The 26340-nt window shown below is 33.7% G+C and overlaps 1 protein-coding gene across 7 annotated transcripts in view; it reads left to right on the forward strand.

Annotated features, from left to right (window-relative positions):
- The window catches only part of atp2b1a (ATPase plasma membrane Ca2+ transporting 1a), an 82574-nt gene that overhangs the window by 7716 nt on the left and 48518 nt on the right, over positions 1-26340 (forward strand). For 6 of the 7 annotated variants that reach the window (XM_015352816.2, XM_069192222.1, XM_015352813.2 and 3 more), the window contains one exon: positions 16880-17316. In XM_015352816.2, the coding sequence (XP_015208302.1) occupies positions 17118-17316 (199 nt within the window). In that variant the 5' untranslated portion in view covers positions 16880-17117. Of the gene's footprint in view, positions 1-15738; positions 15937-16879; positions 17317-26340 lie in introns of those variants that run through there. The other variant, XM_015352815.2, reaches the window with a different exon arrangement.

The following is a 26340-nucleotide window of genomic DNA, read 5'->3' on the forward strand; positions in this document are numbered from 1 at the left end:
TCTGTTCTCCTTACATGGAAAACTTGGATACTGTTTTATTTGGGATTCACAATGTTGAAAGGAACATGTTTGCTGCTAGTCACAAACAAATCAAAATGGTATTCTCTTGAGAAGGATCATTTAACCTTTTTGTTTTAGTTATTTGAAATTAAAATGCTTTGGTTAAATCAGTTGCCGTTAATGGAAAATCAACTATTTTGTTTTCTTGCAACTGTATTGATGAATGGAACAGTGATACTTTTTAACAATGAAGTGATAATTTTGCATTTAAGTTGAAGATATTTGAATCAAAATTCATTCAGTGTAGATAAAATTGTTTTGGGAATTGACATGTGAAGCTCACATCTAATATTTCACTGAGCTTTGAATTATGGATTTCCAGTTAAAGCATTGAAGCAGGGTTATGTTTAACTTGACCTGGAAGACTAGGTTTCTGCAGAATTTGGACTCAATTAGGTCTGTTGCACAGTAATGAATGTGACTTGCCCTTTAAGTCTGAATAACTACACAATGCATTCTAACATGAGATTCTATTAAAGAAATGTAAATTAATAAAATACATGAAAATTACAGCTCTTTTGAGGACTTAAGATTTAGCAAAGGTATATTTTTTGTATTGTCGTTCATTTTTTAAAATAGGTTATGTAATTATCAGAGGTGGCATTGAACAGAATTAGCATCAAAGTACAATCTAAAATACAGTATTCAGATATTTGGTATGATTGTGAACTGCATTACAGCAGCTATAGTTAACATAACATTTTCCTGTGGTGGTTTAGAAAGTATTATGTATATTTATATTTATATAATTGATATGTTAGGGAAATGGGTAAGAGTATAAGTATGAGAATCTGTAATATTTACAGATTGAAGTAACTACAATAAACTAGTTATTGAATTCTTAAGATTTAGCACATAAGCTGCCAAGGTTTCTTGTTAGCTACAGTAATTGTAATTTGTCTCATTCAGTTCAATGAAGGTCTGCCATATAGTAGAACCATCATATTTGCTGCCATCTTTCAACTAAATCTGAGGTATTTACAAACTCACAGGACTTTGGAAGTCTTCCTTACTTTTATTTAAATGCATTTGTTTACATTTGAGCACATTTCATTCATATGTACTGTGAAAGTTTTGCATGAATGTTAGAAACTCTACTGTGTTAATGAAAGTGGGCTTTTTGCTAGCAATGTTCTTTAGAAATAATTCTCCATTTGGAAAAGGGAAATATAGCACTGCCAGTGTAATCAGTATGATCTTTCTCCTTAAAGGAAATGAAGTTGTGTGCTTGTAACTGCAGAAGTCTGAAGATGCAGGACTAACTTACCTGGTGTTATGTCTGTCTGCTTTATTTGATGAAGTTCTGCTGCATTTGAGGTTTCTTCAATTGTGCAAAGGTTGAAAAGTCTCTGATTTGCTAATGAATTTGTTGAAGGTACTTCAACTCAGTACTTCACAGTATGCAAGAAGAATGCTAATTATAGACCTCTATAGACAAAAAAGTCTGTTTCACCTTTGGTTTGTGCTTTAGACACTGTTCTGTTTCTGACTGTAGAGTGTAAAGAGCCTGCCTTGCACTGTATAATGTAATATCCTGTTTATTTGAATTGTCTTGATGAAGTTTACATCTTAGTCATGACCATTGATATTCTGCATATTACTGTTGCAAATGGTTTTGAACTTTTTCTTTATATTCTTCCCAAAGAATCCTTTAGACAGTTTGGGCTGTAAGCTGTTTCGTTTTCCTGTTTTTACACGCTATTCAATCTATGAAATGAGTTTGCCCCTTGCCTCTTCAATGTGTATTGCTTAGTTTTTACTGTACTTATTTAAATACCCAGGAACCTTTTCACCTTGATCTAGCTTTTGCTTACTTTGTGAGTTTTAACATAATTTGATTGTCACGCATATGTCTTGCCCATTATAAGTAATAGTCTACTATCTTCAGATAGTCTTGACTGCTCAGTTTGTATGTGTGTATATTAACTGGATAAGTGATCTCTTGAGCATCACTTGTTAAAAACGTATTTGTACGTGACATACTCTAATTTCATTACATTGGACCATCCAAAATCTTATTTGCAGTACTTTTTATATAAAGGTTTTAGAGTTCATTTTCTTCTAGAATTGATATATTTATATTCTTTGGCAATATATTCTTGTGTGTGGTGTTTCATAGGTGTTCGAGCTAGTTAGTGCTAAAAACAATTTTCAGTTGGCTTTTCTAGGAGAGGTCTTGTACTGATTTGAGTGGTTAATTTGGAGTAATGTCTTTAACAGTAATCAGATTTTTCGAGTGGACGTTTAGTTACGCATCTGCACCTCAAAGGGTATTTTTTATTGGTACCGTATGGATTGTGGACCTTCACCTTGTACCCTTCATTTTTTACAGAAAAATAGTTTTTATATTTAATGAATATGAGTTAAGGGAGCACAATGTTGCAAAATTATGCTCATTTTTAGTAATTTTATATGCTGCTGTATTAGCTCTGCTCCATGTGTTATGTGTAAGTAATTTACCTCCATTTTGTTTAAGCTACAGTAAGAATACAAAAGTAGAATACCTAAAATATTTCTGTAACTAGATGAATTCCCTGCTTAAATATTTGGTTTCACATTCTCACTGTACAATGCCGAGAGCCAGCACAACAGATATTTGAACCAATAGCTCATCAGTGCAATGTGTAATTTCTATCCAGTTTATAAAAGTTTTCTTCATGTTGAAGTTTCATTGTTAGTTGCCAAAGCAAAAACTGAAATGTCTATAACAAGTCTATAAAATAGGATATTGCTAAATGTATGTTTTATGTTAGGTGATGCATTAATAGCTGTATATTGTTAAATTCTTTTAGCCTTTTTGTATATTTTGTCATTATTTTCAGGTATATATGATTTATATTAGCAATGCCTAGATTGCACTTTACATCTGTTAATCTGCTTCTTCATTTAACGATTCCACTAGTTTTTTTGCACAATTTTGTATTATTTTATTCCTAAGCAATACAATGCCTTGTGAGTCTATAGTAGGGTGGGTTGTCAAATGTTTAAAAAAAGACTGGGTAAACACAGTTATGTTAATCTAAAAAGGATGTACACAAAACCATAAATGTGTGTTGTGCTCTTGTTTTCCCAGTACTAGGTTTATGCCATTGCCTTTCTTATCTGTCTTGAACAGGGTGAGTTCCAGACTTTGACCTTTTAATAGAACCCCAGTGTGTGCGCTTTCAGTTCATGTAAAACACTACAGACAGGCCTTATGCTTAAAAATTAATGTACACAAAACTTACAGAAATGACAGAGGGTAGCAATAGCTTAGCTTTAAAAGGGCTGTGGTCTGCAACAGTTAACCAAGGCGGCTAGATGAGCTGGTCCCTGGCTTCATACAGGCCGAGAACCTCTTATTTTAGCATTTTACCTTATAGCTATAGAACAGACAGCACTCAGCATTATATTAGGAAATCACCCTTTTCAAATATCAATATTTTAAAAGAAAATTGCATTACATACTTGTAAGTTTTAGATCTCACTCGTGTAGCTGGTAACACTTGGCAATAGGAGGATGTCGAACTTGTGCTACACGATTCTTGTTCAAATTTTGTTTGAGCTAACATATACTTGAACAAACAGGTCTTCTGTCAAACTTGTGTGGCTGTTCACTTGATTCTTTTATCAGTTTCAGTATTAAATGCTTTTTGTCTGGTGGAGTTCATTAACTCTTAAAAAATTTGTAGAAAAAGTACACCCGTTTCTTCAGTTGATTGGTATACAGCGCTCCCCTGCAGGAAAAAGCTTAGACCAGGTGGTAACCTAACCCCCCTTCAATAGGTTGTTGTACTATCTTGTGAACTAACTAGTTTCTACTGGTGTCTTATTAGAAACTAGTTAACTAGTATCTTAGTAAAAAATATAGGCTGACAAGATGCTGCCTTAGGAAGGTTTTTATGCTTGAGAGCTATTTGCTATTTTCTGTATGTGCCAAGCCATTGTGTTCTAATTACTATTGAGAGGCTGTTTATTATGTTGCGCTCACTCAGGCAAGATGTCTTTTTTTTTTTCCACCACTTTGAAAATGAAGTGGGAAGCATAGACAGTATTTTTGTGACCTGATGATTCACCTGTGAGGAAAGACTGAATATTTTGGGGGGTCATTGATTACTAACACAGTTCTCAAGGATCCAAAACCCTAATGTGTGAGGTTTTCCATCTAAAATTTAGATTGCATACTATTTGTGTAGATTTATTTTCTTCAAGTCAAAAAACATTAATGGGTTCTGTAACTTTTTCTAATTTTTGTTTGCTGCTTCATTTTTTTAAATCTACCTAGATTTTATACAAAAGTGAGATTTTCAGACAAATTATTAGACTGATAGTTGGTACTAATGCGTGAGACTTGAGAGTTATGCTGTTACATAACAGTATTACTATATGGGTTCCTGTGTAGATTTTGTCAACATTTGTTTGGTCAGATGGTGCTGATTTTTAGCCAGGCTGCCTTCCTGGCCTTTATAGAAGTATACAAAACCCCGAATGTGTCTAGGGGTGATCCCCTTGGATTGGAGAGGTTTTAAATAATGCTCATACTGTCACTTATGTGTGTCTTTCCTTTTTTTCTTTGTAAAAGTTTTCATAGGCCTACATAGTGACTATTTTGGAATGTTTTATTATTTTGCTGTTATATTTCACATTTTGTACTGTTTAAAACAATTTTTGTACCTCAGGTGCAACCAGTCCATGGCAATCGTTAGTTTACCAGCTTCCCTATTTTCACGTTGTCCTTCCTTAAAGATGTAATACACTTGTGAATAACAATCTTAAAATGCTAAACTGTGCAATCAACAGCTTTTTAAAAATCTATAGAATCTTGCTCCATCATGATTTGCATTCCATTTTGTGCTTTTTAAAAAACATTTCTAACTCCCACAAAGCTTAGAATGCCCTCAGGTTTTTTCAATCTTTGTGCAAAGTTAGTGTTGCCAATGAAAAAAAAGCCAAAGAATTGTTGTGAATGGGAGATGATCACATAGTGTAGGGTATTGCAAATAAATGGTTGTAAAAGATAATTCAGTAAAGAGCAAAATTGAAATAACATTTATGTGAACCTTTTTCATTACAGTTTTAGAGCATATCAAAAACACTCTACCACAGTCTCCTGAAATCATGAATACAAGCAGTAAAAAGCTCCATATAATTAGAAAAGCCAGGATCTTAAGTTAAGAATGAGATCACTGATGTTTCAAGCAAAGTACCAACAGCTTTTTCACTGTGATAAAATCAGCAAAGATATTTTTGCTGCTGTGAAATACAAAGTTGTTCTTGGAGACTAAATCTGTAAAATTCTATTTGGTTTTTGGGAGAGGAATATTTGCCTGATGTCTTTTAATATGCAGTTATTTGCCTTACTGGGCTTGCAAGCTACTAGTTAATTGCCAACCTATGAACTCTCAATGGTGGGTTGGCCTCATGATTAGAATCCTTTCCTCCAGTGTAGGGTGCTGGTGGTACAACATGAACAATTACTATTAATTGTGGTACTTCAACAATTTTGAAATTCAGGGTCCGAGCAACAAAGTTTCTGGAACTCAATTTTTATGACTGTTTTGTCTTCTGCCATTATTTGAAAATGTAAATGAAATCTAAAGCCCTGGATAAAAGCTCATGGAGTCTTCCAGGATTGCAAAGGCCTTTGAAGTTGTGACGGTTAAACAATTCTACTTTGCCACATATGTTTTTGACATCTTAGTTTTTAGACAGTTTGAGGAAATGTCTCAGACAAAAATCTTAAAGCTAAATGAAGCCAAAGGTAGTGCTTAAAGCAGGTAGTTGGCTGTCAAGATTCATGACAAGTTGCTTTCTTGAAAACATGCCATTCAAATTGGGTGAATGTCAGTCTCACAGTTTGTACACAGCCCTAAGTGAGTTTTCAGAAATATTTCAATTTTCAGGATATATAGTTTGACCTCCACATTTGATTCCTCAACCATTCAACCTTGCATGACAGATTGGAATGAACTTGGGTGAATCCAAGGTAAGGTCAGTAAACTAGGTCTCAAGGAGCCATAAAACCAGCTAGTCAAATTTAGGTAATCAAAGGTTTGCTTAAAATGCTTATCTTAATGAGCATTTGCCAGAAGTCATATCACCCTGCAACTCACAACTGGCAACCCACTGAAGTTAAGCAGGTGTGAGCTTGGTCAGTACCTGGATGTGAGACCTCCTGGGAAAAACTAAGGTTGCTGCTGGAAGAGGTGTTAGTGAGGCCAGCAGGGGGTGCTCACCCTGCGGTCCATGTGGGTCCTAATGCCCCAGTATAGTGACGGGGACACTATACTGTAAAGAGGCGCCGTCCTTCAGATGAGACGTAAAACTGAGGTCCTGACTCTCTGTGGTCATTAAAAAATCCCAGGGCGTTTCTCGAAAAGAGTAGGGGTGTAACCCCGGCGTCCTGGCCAAATTTCCCATTTGCCCTTACGAATCATGGCCTCCTAATAATCCCCATCTATGAATTGGCTTCATTACTCTGCTCTCCTCCCCACTGATAGCTGATGTGTGTGGAGCGCTCTGGCGCACTATGGCTGCCGTCGCTTCATTCAGGTGGGGCTGCACATTGGAGGGGAGTCCCCATTACCTGTAAAGCACTTTGAGTGGAGTGTCCAGAAAAAGCACTATATAAGTGTAAGCAATGATGATGATGATTATTATTATTATTAATGTGTTTCAACATTTAGAGGTGACTATTGCAGGCTTGCAAGAGGAATATGTGATGATTGGAGTTGTAGTCCATAGCTTAAAACATCTGATTGGTCACATGATGTTATCAGCCATATACAACCTCTTTTTGTCAAATGAAAATGTGGCTTCTAAATCTTTAATAAGTGCAGAAAGGATCATGGTTACTGTAGAAGACAGTGCCCTAGTAAAAAATAATCTTGCCCATTAAGGGTAGATCTTATAACCCCTTACAGAGTGCAGGTGCCTCATGGTTATTCTAGTACACAAGTTACAAGTTCATTGAAACTTTGTAGTTCAGTACATGTTTACACAAACACATATACTGAATTAGGGTTTAAAAATTGGTTTGAGATGCAGCTCTTTCAGGCTGAATGTATTGGTTCCAAGCATAAAATGATACTATATCTGTGAAACATCCTGTTTGACCTAGTATTGTGTATAGCCTTTGAAAGATATTCTTAACAAATTTACAACACATTACCAAATAATTAAAATCATTAATAATATGTTAGTGCTAATAACGATTTAGACTTTAACAGATACCTCAACTTTTTATAACAGGTTTCATTAATTAGGTTTTTAGTTGATCATGCTCTCTATAGTATACAACAGGAACTGTACTAGTTAATCTTCATGCGAAAGAATCCTAACCTGCATATATAGCTCGCATTTTTAATTTATTGCTGTCTCTGTTTTAAGGGTGGTAGTTATGGTAAACTGGCTGGAAGTGTGAGTGATAAAAGAAAAATGTGTAAGTGCATCTGCTAAGACTTGAAAAATGTAAAAGATTTTTGTTTCCAATACTAATCTATTGCATTTTTAATGCCTGTCTTTACAGTAACAATGTTTACTAAGCACTGTGTCAAGTCAAATTTATTTTTGCTTTGCAGTCAATAAATTTGTTTGTTAATGAAATTAGGAATTATAGAGAAGATAATATACATATTTAATTTTAGGTTATTCCATTTATATATTTGGTCAAATTAAAACAAACGCAAACATTGATTGTATTAAACCCAATGATTTCCACTGACCTTAGGTATTGGGTTATATTCATTTATGTAAATTTCATAATGTGAAAGTTAGAATGTGGTTGACAAATCCTTTGAGGCAATGGCTGCATGAAATCTTCATTGTATTGAGCTCACCAAACTGTCATCATGAGATGCTTTGCCAAACTTTTGTTTTAGCCACTTAGAGAACAGTCAGATGAGAGCACGTGATTGTTCATTGGTACCTGAGCCCTAAATACTATGTCTTCCTAGTATATAATATATTCACTGGGGCTCAGGTGTAGCAGATATGTCACAGTATAACCATCTGATTCTCCTCTGACATGTGAAAACTATTGTTTTCACATGTCACATGACATGTCATTTTCACATGATATGAGAATGTGCATTGTCCTGCTGAAATGTTGCTTCAGAAAGAGCCCAGAATGGGACAGCAAGTAACTTCTCAAGACCCGATGAATGCTGTATAACCAGGTTGCTGTCACGAGTGCAGTTCTGTAGAGACTAGACAGTCTTGTTCACACCACACTTGGTCTTCCTTCATAGAGTGGTCTGTTATACTCAAGGATTATTAGAACATTTGTACACACTCACTGACATTCATCAGGCCAGAAATCAATTATTTTTTGAAACCTTGATTTATCCATAAGAAGGTGTATGTCCACAATTTTGTACACCAATATACTAATGTTATTAAGGTGATAATTTGATAAGTGGGGCACAAAGTTCCTTTGTGTTATTCCCTGTTGCTTTTTCACCAGGCTTTACATTTTCCAGGTTATATCACCTCATCTGTATCCAGTCATCTCTAATAAGGTAACTTAAAGTCAAAGTCATGAGACTGCATCAGGGGTTGTCATGAGTGATCAATTAATCAAATTGATGACAATTGGATAATCAGTATCTTATATGCAGTATATATTAGTATCTTTTAATCAGTAGGAACAAGGTGAGGTTAATTCCATGCTAAGAAGTGGGAAAAAGTGTTGTGGCTATAGACTGTAAAAAAAAAAACAAAAAAAAAACTTTTGGCTTCTTCAGGTATATCTTAAAACATTTTTCTGTTTTAGATTAACTTTTCCTTATTTCTCTGCAGCAAACACATGCCACTCACTAAATCATTTAATCAATGTATCAAGCCTGTGAGTTTCACATAAAAACTCCCTTTTGATCAGCTCGGTTGTCAATAAATATTAACATGACTTTGTCTTAAAACGTGAACATACTGTACCTAGTTCAAGATTGCATTGCCGTTTTCTTGAAATCCTTTTCAATTGACTGTTATGTTTCTTTTGGTGTTGTAAAAAGAAAACCCAAACTATCTAGTGGGTGGGGATTAATTCTTGTGTATGATCCATAGTAAATCTGTTAAATTTTTTTGTAAATTCATTGTATAATAAGAATGCTTCAGCTTATTATTTATATTTGTTTCTGTCTAGAACAGATTCTAATATCAAACGATAGTGTATGACCTGAATTCAAATGAGTAGAAAGTTCTAATGATAATGGTTTTATTAGATGTCCATTCTTTTGTACTGTCATTTCTTTGGATGTGCTGTTTTAACATCTGTTATTGAACGTGTTATGTTTCCATTTGGGCTTTTCAATGAATTTTGCATGAACCTCTTTGTTGATCGGCAGCTGAAATGGCTTTCTGGTATTGTTAGAGCCCTTACCATTGTGCCATTTAACTTCTGTAGGAGGGGGATATCTTTTAACAGTTTAATTTCAGGTGCTGAAGTTAATGTTATCTAACGGTAACTATGGTGCAGTCCTGTGGAGGAATAATGTGTATTTTGATTTGAAAAACATTTGGTTATCCTTAGATCAATTTTTATAAAATTTCGGTTTTAGATGCATCTAAAATGTCACTGGAATAGGTGTTGCAGTTCTGTAGTTGTGGGATGCTTTGTAGAACATCTGAATTGTTTTGCCTCAGGCACGGGGGCATGCATTTGGAAAACTGTATCAACAAAATACAGTACAGGCAATCATGTGTACCATTTTCTATTGACAAATGCCGAGCTGTATTATAGGCTACTAAGGTCAGAAGGTTTTTAAATTGGATATTGGATATCATCTACATTTCATGATTTGCTGTTTTTAAAACATCATTTAATTACAACATCCCTGTCATTTTCCCCCAGTGGTTAGTTCTACAGCTTTCTGTATCTATTTGCCACCATATATTAGTACGTAGTGTGAATAATGTTTTTTGTTTTCAAAACCATTGCTCTTCTGCTATCATTAGTAAAAAGTGGATATTTGTTCTATAAATAGGTTTTATGTTAGAAGGGTTTTATCTGGGGGGGGGGGAGTTCCTGCTCTGTTGTGAGTGCAAGTGGCATGGTGTAATTCAGTTTATTAATGTACTAGCAATGATGCATTGTCATCCATTAGTTAAAAATAATGCGTGGATCTATCGAAGTATCAGCTTTGTTATAAAATCAAAATTTAAAAAAGTGATTAACAACAGTCTTTTACCCACAAAATACTTAGTGGTGTTTTTAAACGCATACTGTCACTTTTAAGGGCTTGTTTTAGGATATGAGGCTACTTAACAAAATGTAGCCAGTAACTTAAGGGTTACTGCTGTCAGTTGCTATGAGATCTTGATGTAAAAGAGCAACAGAGCTTAGAGCACATGATTTCAAACACCTTTTAAAACCGGGTTTTAAAAACCAGTGGTTGAAATGGTACCTAAAGCACTGATTTTCTGTATTTTACATTTTTGTTCTCTGTGAATCTTTTGTGTCCAGACTTAATTTCTCACAAATAATTTCTATAAATCCTTTCATATTTGTGCCTTAAGCTTAATGCTTCAGCATTCATTGTTGAATCCAATACAGAATGTATTCTGAAATTACCAACTTGAATCGACACAAACAGTCATTAATGGCAGAAATGGTAGTAACATTTTAAAATGCATTTAATTTAAAACTTTCTCACTGAAAAGCACAGGCACACTTAATTTTATTTTTGCTCTAAAATGTAATGGGTGAGATCCTAATGGGACACTAAGACTCTGCAGTGATGACAGTCTTGATTAAAACTAAAATATCTTTAGTTGTTCTGTCCAGAACTTTTAATATAATTGAATCAATCTGACCATTACTGTGTACATGGAAGTAATAAGATAGCAATTAATTCTGTGTAACTGGCAGTAGTGCTACACATTGGATTCGAAATATAATGGAAGCTACTGTTTTATAGTCTATTCCTCAACTATGTATCCTGCTTAAGTATTAAAGTGTGGGACAATACCATTTTCATTTCCTTTATGTTCACCCACTTTAATTATTTCCACTCCTGTTACCTAATATTCAATAGCTCTGTTGTCACAGAAGTTAATCTTTGTGTGTTTGAGTGAGACTGAATTCCCATTAAGGCAGAAGCACAAGAATGCTTACAAAACAAACTGATTTACGTGTGCATTTTTTAAACTAGCATGATGTATAGCATTTAAGGTACATCAAAATTGTGAATTGTTCCAGCAATTTGAAATTGTGTAGCTTAATGTACCCATTTTCATTTAAGATGTTTTTTGGATGTGATATGAAGTGGTGTAGTTCAGTTTGTAAATCCCAAACTTTTTTAGCATGCACCCTGTTTGTCTATAGGATACTGGTGTGAAATTCAGTTAAGCATGCTTTTTTTGTATTTTGACCAGAGTTAAGCAGTTGCACTCAAAATCTGTGTTCAGTTATGCTGTTATAATAATGGGTAATAGTATAATATGAATGGTATCGGTAACGCTCCATCTAAGATTATATTATTGTTCTCGAAAGTAAAATATCTTGCAGAAAAAAATGCAAATGCTTTATTACAATAAAAGACGTATACAGTTCATTTGCACAAACTAAAATGATTTGTCATACATTATGTAAAATGTAGGTGAATTTTTTTTCCATCTGCATCAGTTAATGAGCTAGTTAATGACTACAGATATTTATAATATTGTGTAGATGTTTTCAGCATGATAGTGTAACATCTTATTGTGAGTTACATTACTCATTTTCAAAATGAATGAATTCATTGTTTTCCAATGGTGTCTCATTTTGTGAAATTTCCAAATGATGCATTCAGTTCTTTAAAAGTTTTAGATTTAGACCTGAATTTAACTGAAATTTAAATTTTATTTTGCCTCTTTAAAAGGTTAGAATACTTATACAATGATTTAATTTTTGCTTTTGCTTTGAATATGTGGTGTAATTTAAATATTTAGCAAATTATTTTCAAAATAGCATGATTGCATGCTTGGAAGTAATAAAATGTCTTAAGTATTCCATGGTCGGAATACTTTTGCAAGGCATGGTATATAAAAAACAGTACCCTTTGTCTACTAGTATCTGTTAAAAACATTTAATTTGCTGTTAGTTGTATTGAACAATGTACAAAGTGTACTGTGGATGGATAGTTCTTTAGTGATATTTCCATTTTTGCTGCATACTACAGTTCCATGTTAATTGATAAATGGACATGGTGGGGTTGCTTTTCTACAAGTGAGTTTATAGCCTTTATGATTTTTTTAATATTTAATGAATTACATAGTTGGGGATAAGACATTACCCCTGGTGTTTGGAATTTCATTTAGGTCACCTAAACTGTATTTTCTGCAACTGCGTAGATTGCTTGTGGAGTTCCACATAGTTAAAATTTAAAATTATACTGTATGCTTGACTTGAAGTATAGCGGAACCTCAGCTATTGCATGAAACTACTGTTAAAAAATGGGGGAGATGTCTTAAATTAGAATGCTAAACCTTTTTTAGAATCAATTTTCTGCCAGTACAACCAGAAGACCTTCATTGTATATCACTGATAATTATTTCAGCAATTTAGTTGAGCAGGCTTAATTTAGCAGATTAATCCCATGATAGCCAAGTTTTAATTTAACTTACACCCATTGCCTACATTTAGGTTTCTGTAGCCTTTGCACTGTGTAAAACTTCTTTAAAACATACTATCCTTAAATAAGCCTTATATTCAAGGCTGTTCAGCTAATTAGGTTCCCAACTTTTATGTATTTTATTGCTAATCTTTTAAATGATTTGCAGTTCATTATACCTAATCGTTTGAAGTAAATTAATATTCTACAATTAAATATAACTTTCTCAGATTTTTTTCCTTCATTTGAAACGTGTTTTAACTATTTAAGGTAACTTTCATAAGTTGAACTTAAAAATTGCATGTTGTAAAGGAGAAGATCATGTATCGTGTTTTTGCATCTGAAGCAGTGGTACTCTACTCTATGAGTATGTTACACAACTCCATGCGTCATATCCAGTACATTTACGGGGGTCACATTCACAGAACATTGTTACAAGCACTGCCAGAGTGGGGGATGGGGAGGAGTAGTGGGGGACTGACTTGCACAGGGGCTGCTAAAAATAACCAGCCATAGCAGCCTAGTAATGAGGGATCCCTGGAATTGCTGTCCTTGACTTGCACTGGGTAAGTCTTGGCATGCAAATGGACTCTGTTTGCCAGTCATGTACCCTGTGTTTCCTTTATTTAAACAAAAGGAGGAGAGGAATTACCTTTATTTTTGTATTTATTGTTTATTTTTCAGTGTAACAACCTACTGATTACTTTGAAGCTGAAAATGATTGCTTAGTACCAGTTACTGAATGTTATCTAAGCACACTTCAGTAACTGACATTTCAATGTATTTTAGTACATAAGCTTATAGAATAGCTTTCTTAGTTCCATATGATCTAATTTACATTTTGAGATTTGAGCCAATCTTTTAGAATGTTTCTCACTACGTGCTGGGGATTTTTCAGTCAAAATCTGATTTTTTGTTGCATTTAGCTGTCTTTTTGTATATTAAAAACACAGCTAAATGTGTACTCCAAGACTGAAATGATCAACAGCAATGTGGGGGAAAAAAAGTCCAATAAATATGTACATTGGTCAAAAGAGAATTATGCAAAATAGTTTAGTAGCAGGCTTTTAGGATTTCGATTCCCAGTTTTCTGTTTGAAAAGGAAGTAAATTTGTGTGGGCCACAGTAAATGTGTAAAGGAAGAAGGGGATTGTGATAGCTGATTTTTTTGTTTGCAAAATTATGATTTCATGCTGTTCTTTTTTGGCCTATGCTTTTTGAAACAAGCAGGTTAAAGCTGTAGTTGATTTGGCCTTCTGTCTGTTGATATTGTATTTTAAAATAACCTAAGCAGCTAAATTAGTTTAGGTGTTCCCTCAACAGGGTCAGGAAAGGGTTAAAACAACATTTTCTTTCCCCTTGCACTACCCTCCCATGCCAGCTGTGTGCTCCGAGATCTGATCACAATGATTTTCCACTGTTGAGACAAGTGACCTGTTCCGCAACCTGAAACTGTCACTGCATAGCAAATGTTTGCACTTCCTTCATCTTCCATTTGGGCACTTGCATCAAAATGCAATATATGTGAGGAAGAGAACAGTTTGATAACTGTTTTTAACTGTCAAATACAGTAGAATTAGGTCAGAACCAGAATTTATACAGAGATGGAATTTTTCTTTTTTACCAACTGCTCTGGGAATCCTTAATTGCTGCTGTCAGTCATATGACAAATCGTTGTACTTTTAGAACACTTTGTTACATAACTCGCATGCATTTGGGTTTCTGAAAAATATTTTAGTTATTGCTTGATTTAGGACAGATTTTATGGTTTTTGTTCCAAATTCTGTCTGTATATTTAGTTCTGAAATGATTCCTTCTTTTAATACAGTCCAGTGAAAGTCTATGAGAAGTACTTTCGGAAAATGTTTTATGAGCTATAGAATATATAATTACCAGTAACAATGTCTTTTTTCCTTTATGTGCTTTAAAGGACTCAATTTAAGGTAATTTGAGCTGAGCATGCTAGGAAACAGTGGAAGAACAATTCTTGACCTTCATCTGAAAAATCAGCAGAATGGCCTAAAATGTGAATTTACCTTTGAGACCGTTTCATTTCCTTCTCGCAAGCTCTCAGAAGTCAATAGAATTACACCTTGTTTTGTAAAATAGTAATTTTAAAATTGTTATTTGTAATTTTGTAAACTGCGTTAAGTGATTGCATAGGTATTTATAACTAATCATCTGAGCAACTTAGATCTGTCTTGTCAGCAATAAACTGTACATAGTACACAATTCATTGTAACTAAAGAGTGTGTTGTAAAATTAACACTGTCAAGGTTAATTGTAATGGAAGTGCACCTGAATTACAAATTTCAGAAGAAACAAATCTGTCTTTGATCTGTATGGAGGTTTTGGTTTTGTCTTGGAATTTTTCTTGATGTAGAGATTAGAAGTTGATTTTTCTTACCTGTACAATTAAGAGAGCCTATTTTCCAACTATAATGCAATCACATTTTACAAAGTGTGCTAAGAAATACACAAAATAAGTTTAGCTTATGATAAAACTTCTATGCACTGAATATAAAGAGTGGAAATGTATGCAGCAGTGCAACTAAAAGTTAGCTTGCTGTGAGTAAGGCTACAGTCTTAGACTAGGAAATGTATTATGCTAGTAAAGCTTTGATCCTGGAGAGATATCAAATAACCTTCAGTCTTTCTGTGCTACTTGAAAAAACAAGATCATGAAAACAATTATGATTCCTTACCATTACTGAAGAATTTAATAGCTATTTCTAGAGAATGCAATATCAGTGTTCCCCCCTCCCATCACCTTAACATGGTACATTCCTTGGTAGTGATTCCAACAAATTAATCAAATAGATTTTTCCTTATACAGAATGGCAACTGTTTTGCTTTATGGTGAAGATTTATTTTCGAAGTTTAAACAAGGCATTGCTTAGTGGCTGTAGGCTTTTGATTATTTTTTACAGTAAAATCCTTTCTGTACTCTTTGTGAGTTATGTTTGAGAGCAGGAAGCTCAGGAGAGGCTGTGGATCTTTTCTGAAGCTTCGGATTGCCTAATTAGATTAAGCGAGAGGCTTTCCTGAGATAATCATTTAGTGAGCCTTTTCCTGTAATGAAGCAGGCAGTGGTGAGAGTGTGCGTTGAAGGTCAAAGTGTTTTTAAAGAAGGAATATCAGCATGAGCTTAACTCGGAAAGTGACTATCCATGTTTTTTTTTTCCACTAATTGTCAGTAAAACTGTTAAGTACTATGAATGTTTTTGTGGAAGAATGTAAGGGGTTCTATATTTCTTGACCCTGGCTATTCTTTTTTGGTTGCTATGGGGGAAGGAAGATGTGTTACGTAAGTAATTTAGTAATTGTCACAAATAGTTTTTTTTACATGTATAGTAGCTGTTGAATTTCTTGTCTTGTGTAATGTATATGTGTTCTTTGCCTCAAATATTAACCTGTTTACACTTTTCTGAAGTATTTTTGATTGGTTTTCATTGCTGTAAGATTTGGAAACATCTGTTCTCTTTTTATTTAGCCACCAAATCAAGTCCTGCTTCTGTTTTTATTAGAATTAAAAATGTTCCGTTAGTTATAGCTGTGCCTTTTCTGATGTGTACCATTTTATAATGGTATGGAGTACGAATTATTGCATTTTATTTTTTTGGTAGTTATATTGTTATATAATTTAATAAATCTTTGCAATTTCTCTTAAAAAAGCACAAGTCATGTGAATCATGGGTGTGATTTGCAATTAGGCAAAGAATATTTTGAAATATTGGCTTAGTGGTTTGAGGTGATTTTAATTCATATCTTGTATGATATGTATGCAGTGATATGCTGGTTCCCACGGTGATCCTCATATTAGTCCTGATGGCTTTCCTTCGAAAGTCTAGTATTTCATATTGAACATTTGCCAGTGTCTAGTAGTATGTATATCCAAGCTATTTTCAGAACAGACCAATAGCTTGTTTGGACCCCTACATTGTATTTTCACCTGATTTTTACTTATGATGATGTTTCTTTGGAAAAGACTGGCTTTTTAGTTGTAGCAGATATCATACAGCAAGAAGAGATGTATTATTCCATTTTAAAATGTAGTCTTAGCTCATTTTTAAGATGTAATTTTGCATTTCCATTTATCCTATTCACTCAAAAAATTGTGGGTTTAGTAATGGTATGTATTTTACTGACAAGGTTTATTTTAGTCTTTATTTTAATCTTTCCCACTTTGATGTGCACACAGATGCTAATCTTAATACCAGTTAATTAAGTACTTTTTTTTCTCTTCTCAGGTCCTTGCAAAGTTCATCCTTACGAACTGAGATACCCATCACCATGGAAAAATAGCCATGACAGTCTGAAGAAAATGACTTTTAATTTAACATCATGCATCCTGGAATCTGATTTCATACATCTTTGAAGGATTTGATCAGGTGTATGGAAAGGATCTGGTTTGATCACTAAGGATTTCTTTCTTCACGGAGGAAGCACTTTTCTGTCCTAGTTGCAGCTGCATATAGTACTGGAGCCATGGCGAATAATTCAGTGGCATACAGTGGTGTGAAGAACTCAGTGGCTGAAGCCAACTGTGAAGGAGAGTTTGGATGCACAGTTAAAGATTTACGAGTTCTTATGGAACTGCGTGGAGCCGAAGGATTACATAAGATACAGGATTGTTATGGAGATGTTCCAGGACTTTGTGCAAGATTGAAAACATCACCAATTGAAGGTAACTGTTTTTTTGTAATTAAATTAGAGCCTTATTGTTGTTTTGTCATATGTATTTGACAATATTTCATATTTAGCAAAACATATCGGAAAAGCATTCAAAGTGAAAAGTGTGACCATAACCTTTGAGGTTTTGAAAACATCCTTAAATTGTTTACTGAAACAAAACAATTGCAAATGTGGATTTCTTAATCTTTATGGATATTATTAAATGCCAATCTCTTCCCTTCGTAATAACTGGAAGATGATTTGAAATTGACATTGGATCTCATCCAGTGCTAGTGATTCGAAAGTAAATTGATTTCATATAGCAGCCAATGGTTTCACACACGCTCTTTGGATTTTAGGAAGTCATCGGGCAGTTAACCAAATTGAAGTGTTTTTTGTTTTATTATTTGTAGCTTAAATTAAATGTAGTAATTTAATCTTTTCTTTAGATGTCCTTTCACAAAACCTTTTAAATATGATTGACACTGGATTAAGCAAAGGCAAAAACTTGTTTGTAAATGTACAATCATTTTAGTTTTTCTGCAAGTACACTCTCTCAGTGCTTGTGTTTTGGTAAATTAATCTGAGGTTCAGTTTATAGCTGTCAGTCTCTCTGTTTCCTTGAGTATCAGAAAGATACTGGATTTTTTTTAGGAAATTTGATAGTGGAGAAGAGCTGAGCTATTCATATTAATTCAACAGTTCTGTATTGATAAAAGAAAAATTACTGGACTTTTTTGTGGGGGGAACAATATTCAGTATAGTTTTGTTTTCTCGCCTAGTAGGTACTATTTAAGTGTCAACACATATGCAGTTTGCTGTATGAAATAGACCTTAACTAAATTAGCCAAATTAAATTGCCTTTTTATTGACTGAATCTTTTACTTTAAAATATAGCTCTAAACCACTTGAGTTTTACTAAGCCATTATTTTTTTAACGGCCTTTTTAAACCATGCCACATTTTACAGCTTCTTCATGGAGATTTCAGTTAATCACTGTTACTGAATGCCCTTGACTGAACTCTGCAGGGGAGGGGGAATTTGAGTTTCATCCCAGATTAAAATGGCACAATTTCAGCAGAAGTGTTCTTGTATTGTTTTGTGATCATTTTTACATTTTAGGTGGTGTTTAGCGTAGACTCCCTAATCTAGATTTAAAGTGGAATTTTGCCTGATAATTTATGCTGTATTCTAGTACTTTATCTTGCGTATATAGCATAAATGCCTTATTTAGTTATGCTATTATGGTTTGAATTGGCAACTTGGTTCATGCTTGGATTTTTTTTAGTTTGTAAATGTTTCTGCAGCAAAATTAAAAAACTACTTTTTAAAAGAAACAAGAAATTAATGTTCTAGTGATATGCAGTTTATTTATTAGTTTTTAAAGGTGCCTTAGAGCAAGGTGTTTTTTGATTCAAAAGAGAACAATTACTAGTTCCAACAAAAAACTGTACAAAAGCTTCCTTTTATGTTGTGGACATTTATAGTTTACAAATGCTGTGATTTGAGAATTGAGCAGTTTCTAGTGATTGTTAAGCTATTTGTTCAAACATTTCTCCAAGGTGACTTGTGGGGATTGCGAACAATTGTACAGCCTGTACAATATATTATACTTGTACATGATTATTGTGACTTAGGAATACTTGTTATAATGGCTCTGGTTAAACAGCACTTTCCTCTGGAGAACTAGATGGATGTTCCACTCTGTTTGCAAAGGAAATGTTTAGCCTCATGTAATAGCTCTTAAGTTTGTTGAAGTTTTTCCTTATGGAAAGCTAATTAATGGAGTGCTTAAAGGGATGTAAATCAGCACAGTATTGAACCCAGTCCCCACACAGTTATTTCTGTGACTTTTAATGTTTTACAGTGGTTTGCCATTTAGATCCATACATTGTATAAAGTTAAATGTACTTTTCAAGTTTTCAAAGTTAAAATGTCTAGCGAAGTATAACATCTTTATTAGGAACATTATTGCAGTATTTCATATCACGATTTTTAAAGGATTTTTGCCATGCAGCTTTAGTAGAGAATATCACCACAAAATATCAAAGGTTTTCAAAATATTCAGTAAGTATGTTTGTCATTTGTCATTTTAAACATCCAATGTTTGTGTAATGTCAATGTACTATGTCAACTTAAGTACATTTCTAAATTTTAAGTCCTATATTGATCATTGTTATGCTTGTGATACCACTGGTGGTTCTTGGAATAACCGCTCCAGCTCTGAAGCATTAAAACGTTGTTTATTTACCTGTTCAAATATGGGTAAACATTTGTTTCATAATCAATACTTTTGAATTAGGTCCCTTGCAAATTCAAGAATTTCAATTAATTTTAGGCAGTTTTACAGATTTGTTGGTTGTGATTAAATGAATGCTTTGTGACTATTAAATGAAAGTAATACCCAATAGTCATGAATAATAGTTAGATTTTTTTGTTCTATAAAATGTTTTTAAAGCTGATCTTGCAAAGGTCAGTATTAAGTTGTGAAAGTTTTCAAGTTTTAATTATTTGAAGGTTAAAAGGAACCACTTATTTCACTGCTGATTTGATTGACTCCATTAATACAATGGGAGCATCTTGAATATAACTGTTCTCCTTTTTACCTAATGTTGTGCATTGATCTAAAGAAAACCATTTCAAAACAGGACAAATGCCAACAGTTCAAAACAAGCTATAACTCCCATCAAAGGAGGACACTTTAGTCTATTTGTATTTAAACTTTTGACTACAAAAATTCATTAATTGAATCATTATGGAAGAAGATTATTATAAATCGAGAGAGATCTCTACAGAGTATTCTAAAACAAGTTTATTTGATAGAAGGATTGATTGCAAAAATCCAATAAATCGATGTACCTTTTAGACAACACGAGATGTCACATTTTGTTTGGAAGTTTATATTAAGATCTGTTTTCATCTTTCCTGTGCTAATGTCAAACGTTTAATTTTGAATATCTAAATACTGTGAAGACACTTCACTACCCCCAAATAACTATCTGCTAGCTTCCTTTAAAAAAACTTTTAAAAGTTTAAGTGTCATTACCAAGTATTAAATTTAATGGATGTATCCTGATGTTACAAAGGAAATTAACCTAGATTACAACTCTTGACGTTTGACTTCCACTTTAATTTTAATAACACATTGATTGCATATTTATAGTGATTTTCATTACAAATTCCAGTTCGCAAACCAGAATGTTTTGATCCCAAAGGGATCACAAAGCGCTTCACATAGGTGGAGGCCTGCATATTTGATCACTGAAAAGCAGCAACATATCAGTGATGCACAGCTGTCATTAGATAACAGCAGCTCAACAACAGATCAGATAAAGGTGTGGCAAATGCTTTCACCAGTTCATCTAATGGGAAACATTTATGGAGGCCAGACTGTGCAAGCCCAAAGTGAAATTTCACCAGGGCACCAGTCTCATCTGAAGGGCAACATCGGCAGCACTGTCACTTTGAGACAGTGGTTTAGAAAACTTTGTTCAGTGGGAAGAATGTAATCTATAGCACCATTTAAAACAGGAAACCTGTTTTTCATCCCAGTTTGCGAACTACCATGCTTAGTCTCTGAGATCTGATGCAATCAGCTTACAAGGTAGTAATGTAATTTATTTCTTTCATCTCTTTTAAAGTGATTTGTTTCTGCAATGACAGAACTGAAAGTACTTGAATGATACTCTGTTCTTACAAGTGTCTTAATTTTTCAGCATAACTTAGCAGAAAAATGTTCACCATTTTTCTAGAATCTGTGCCCCTTTGCAGTTTAAAATAAAGGAATTTGTGAATCCTTCATAATAGTGTTGGTATAAATTTCCTCAAAAGTAGCACAAGTAATTCTAGTGAATATAATTAGTGCCCTTTTTGTAAAGGAATGCATAAAATCTGTCTTGAAGATATATCATAGAGTATATTTCACAACCATAGTGGTACTAGAATGCTGAGAGCATAAGAGAAAATATAACCTTAAAGTGTATTTTTCTCTTTGTGTATATGGTCAACTTGCAACTTACTTGGTCTCAATTTCCATGGTTGGCATTGGAAAATAAAAAAATGCTTTATTCTTTGAGAACTTTGTCAAGCATGCCTACAACAACTAGAGTTAGTGGGCTTATACAGTCATCTTATTTACTCTTATGATACTGTTTTTATATTTATATTTAATATCTTGAGTTACTGTAAAATGTTAGTGGTAGGTTTTCATAAAGGTTTAGGCTAACTTTGTTTTTTACCCTACTCAAAATCCCTGACCCTTACATAAATTACGAGTCGACTAGAGATGTAATATGTAACAGACAAGGCTCTTATTTTATTTTGATGTCGTAATCAGGCTGTTTGTTTTTTAATCAGTCACTCTGTGCTCTGAAATCTATGCTGTTGCTGCATAGTTACACCGTGTAGGTATTATTGTTAGACTTACAAACTGTTCTTGATAGATTTCTTTGTGAAAATTATAATTCAACAGTGATACTGAAGGGATTCAAAATATAATCTGCTTAATGTTCTCTTTAATTTTTGATGTCTCAGTGCATTGAAGTATTTATATTAAATTAATTCTAAATGTACATTCTTGCTACAGCCTTTCTATATTGTTTGCATGCTGCTGTTAACTTCTGCACCAATAGTTTCATTTTACATTAAACTTGAAGACCACACAAGTTGTTTGTGTTTGTTGCTTAAAAATAAATACCTGTAGTGTGTAAGTGAGTGCAGGGTTTATTAGCAGAATGCTTTGTAAAGGGAAAATATTTACAAAGATTTTCACACAATGATGAATGGAATCTCTTCCATAGATTTAGATGAAAATTAGAATCATTACATACCCTGCCAGAGTTTCCTCTATGGGAAAAAAAAGAGTGTAGCAATATGTTGAGTGAAGCAATACAGTAGTTTGGCATTTCTCCTGCTGGTTTGCAGGCCTTTTTTATAACCTTTTAAGCTGTAAAGCTGTAGTATTCATCCCCAATAAAGTGAACATGCCATTTGGAGATAGCCTTTTTTTTTCTCCTTTACACAGTAAGTTCAGTAATGGATTATTTTGTGAAAATGATTATCAGCATGCCATCTTATGCTGTTTTTGAAATGTATCTGTCAAGTAAGATTGCCACTATAATGTTAATTATAGAAATGTCTGTAAGAGCCATTGTGGTGTATAATACAAGATTTCCTACTTTAAAGGGCTTTAATTGGACACCAGATTGCACGTTGCTTGAGGATTTTTGTCATGAAATTAAAATGTGATAATTTTCAAGAGTAAAGAAAATGTAGTGTTTTTGTACCATTTCTTGAATACCTTGAATAGACTTAATGTTTGTATAGTTCATTGCAAATGGTATCTTTTTGAGGTTGTATGCCATCATACTTTGACAGTATTCCATTGTGGAGTTACAGAATTTATATCAAGAGAAGGTATCATTACCCCTTGAAAGATAATTTCAACTGAGCTATTACTGTAAATATTTAAAATGCTTCTCTGGCTTTTCATTAAAGTAATTATTAATTGTGAATGTTGCCACTCCCCTCTGTAAGTGCACTGAAAGTTAATTTGTCTTGCAGTCTCAGACACCTGTACCAATATTGTGGAGCAATTACCCAAAATAATGCACACCCTATGAGCTTTATGAATGGAAATTGCATATGGTCTTGCATTTGGTATTTTTGTGACAAAAGGTTCTGGTAATTTCACTACAGCCTCCATTAGATGTGCAGAAGTGTAAATCTGATGCACCTAGTTTTTTTGCAGTAATATAATTAACACTGAACAGTGGAATTAAATGCTGTAACTCTTAACAGAATCCTTGCAAAGGTCACAGCTGCATTTTGTATCATTCTTGCTACTTTTGTTAGTCTGCTCAACAAAATGAAGTCTTCCGAGTAATTACTCAATAGTTACTCAATTCAACAACATGGAATGTTAAGTACTTAGAACAGAAATAATTCATCTTTTGTTGACATTAATGGTCATTGCTGGTCCTTGAAGATCGCCTTGATATTGGATGCATATGTCCCTTCTACCCTATAAAGTTTCATTAATCATTTTTTCTTTAAATGATTTTCAAACTTCTTTGCCACACTTGACACATAACTGCACACCAGTTGATACACTATACTAAAGCAATTAATCTCTAAAGCCTTTACATGTCATGACCCTGTCGGATTACCATACATGGCTAGTTTTCTGTTTGTGAGGGGGCTTTTTAGTCTCCAGTGTTCTGTTTAATGTCTGTAAGCCCACAGCACAGATCCGAAAAGCTACAACTTAACAAAAACGTATCATGTTGGGGTCTGGAGATGGTGCATCTCTGACATGAACAATTTCCCTAGTGTCTTTAAGAGTTACAAAAATATATGTGGCTCTGTATTTCAATAATATACAGTATAACGTTTTTTAACAGATTACTTTTAGATTGAACAATCAGCACGTCTGTTTTATACTTGAATTTACAGTATGCGTGTTATGCTGTTGGTTTCTAAAGGAGTGCTCTAAATGCAGCATTGGTCCATGGCTTCACAGCCCTTAGTAACTTAGAACAGTTGGAAGTGAGATACAAAGTAGCAGGATTTTTTTTAATGTAATGGATTTGGACAATACATTAAGTTTTATCACTTTAAAATAACCCCAGGAAAATATTTGTAGAACTAACTTAAAATCTGAAGTCCTGTTCTGTAAAGGTAGGATATGTATTTATCTGTAATGCGTCAATTGGCTTCTGCACATACTCCTCATTAATATTAATGAATAAGCCCAGTTTTTAATATTAATATGTATATTTCCTCTCTGTAGTTTTTAATGTTCCCTAATGCTTTTTATGTAGTCCTGTCGTTCATTTTACTTCTGTTTGTACTGAGTGTGAAACTGCTGTGTTTAGGAACACCCCTGCTGTTTCCTATCATTTTTGGACAATAATTAGAATGATTATTGAAATCTTAAATGAGCTTGTTCTTTTTCTTACCTTGCTTTACACCCATATTTACTCTTAATGATAAACAAAATGAACACTTTCCTCTGGGTAAAAAGTTTCTTAAATAGAAAACAAGATGAAATTGGCTTACTCAAGGTCCACAAAGGTGCTGAATTTGAAAAGTAGACTATTGGGTTTTTTATGACATTTTACCATTGGCATACATTTCAAATAGTTTAATAATGTAAGCTGTTTCTCAAACCAAATAATTACTGTGTTAATGCAAAATGTAATTTGACTTGTGACTACAAGTAAGTAGAGTTTCTGAATGATTTGGAAAAGTGACTTTAAATCACAACCACATTGTTTTTTTAGATTTATCAAGTAATTGGGGAGTGTTAGTACAGAATATTGTGTCGCTGTGTACTGCTTCCCTTTCACAGTGAACTAAATACCTCTTTCATGCGGAAAGTTTGCTGACACTGACAGTTGGCTCTTATCCAGCATTGTGAGGCAGAGGATTTTGCACTCTAAATATGCTGATTATTAAAATCAAAGCATAAAAAACTGGAAAGGATAAAACTGTCTGGACTAACCCTAATTTGGTCTGGTATCTCTGGCACCCCTAGGCACTTGAAACGAACAGAAATTTTGAAAATTCCTTCCAATTCACAATTTATTGCAGTTTTTTGCCATCTTAAAATTTGTAAGATAAAGTGCGTATCCCATTAAACTTCAAAAGCGACTAACAGCTCTCAAACTCCAGTCATTTGTTTGCCTATGCTATTAACTTTGTGTCTCAGGATGTTTTCAGTTGGAACAAGTAAAAGTTTAGTCCATGCTGAAAAGAGAAGAAAAACACAATGTTTCGGCCTTCTTTGGGTGTGATTTCTGATACAATTTCTGATACTTATATTTAATAATCTTCTTTTTTAGAAGGTCTATGAGCCTGCATGCATCCCGTAGCTTTTCCATCAGACGGTGAATATGTATAGACAGCTCAAGTTAAACAAGAAGAAAAAAACAAATTGACGTCAGGTATATAGGGGTTCCAGGAATGCAGGCGACTACCAGCCCAAGAGTCCAATCAAGTTAAATGTGTGTCAGTGATGCATTTACCTGTATCCCTGAGATCACTACATAACTGTGTAGCAGCATGGTGGTATTTGCTGTCATCACCACTCATCCATATCTAGCATTTTCTTTTCTATACAAGCCAAACGACTTTGTAAAAGGATAGTTATTTGGTTTCATGTTACATTAATGAGCATTTCTGAGAATTTGATAAAATCCTCAAAAGAAGTTGATCGATTTGGCACATCCAATTCTTTGCCTGACTTTAATTTGGTTTCATTTCCATTTAAATATTATGACTTCAAAACTTGATTTAAAGTTCAACATTTAAAGAGCAGGAATATACATATTTTTACATTTTACATTAGACGTTGTTTAAGGTAGGTTATTTAGGAATTCTCTGATACACGTAAGTCATTTACAGTAAGTCGGATAAAGTGAAACCGGAGAGATCCATCACATACCTACAAAATGGCAGTTATGTCCATTCAAGATACACCAGTCCTACAGTAATTACTTTGTCCTTTTTAAAGCATCAAAAATGTAAAGCATTATGGAACTTTCAGTTTGTTAAATTAGTCATCTTTGACAGAGGGTGTTGGAGATCTGCAAGAACAGTTCCATATTCCCTTTGTTACATTAAAGCTTTATAACCGTAAGCTGTGAACTGTAAGCTTTGACCATGGAATGCGCCAAATGGGGAAAAAAGCCCTTTTTTATACTTAAAATTTTGTACAAGTTGTTATATAATAGACTTAAATATAAGGATTTTCTATTGAATAAATTATACATATTGAATATAACACGCACCCGAAGAAGGATCCACAGCCGAAACATTGTTTTTCTTCTTTTTTCAGTGTGGAATAGACCTTTACTTGTTCATTTACAGCCATATTAAACAAAATGTACCAATTAATGTTTTTATTAATATTTTCTGTTCAATTTTAAATGTACTTCCAAATAGTTACTCTGAAGAAAAGCAGGTTGCCTTTGTTCATGACTTTGGTGTTTTTGAATATATAATCAGCCATTTTGTTGAAGCTGATGATCTGGCA

This window comes from Lepisosteus oculatus, chromosome 7, assembly GCF_040954835.1.
Source record: "Lepisosteus oculatus isolate fLepOcu1 chromosome 7, fLepOcu1.hap2, whole genome shotgun sequence".
NCBI lineage: Eukaryota > Metazoa > Chordata > Actinopteri > Semionotiformes > Lepisosteidae > Lepisosteus > Lepisosteus oculatus.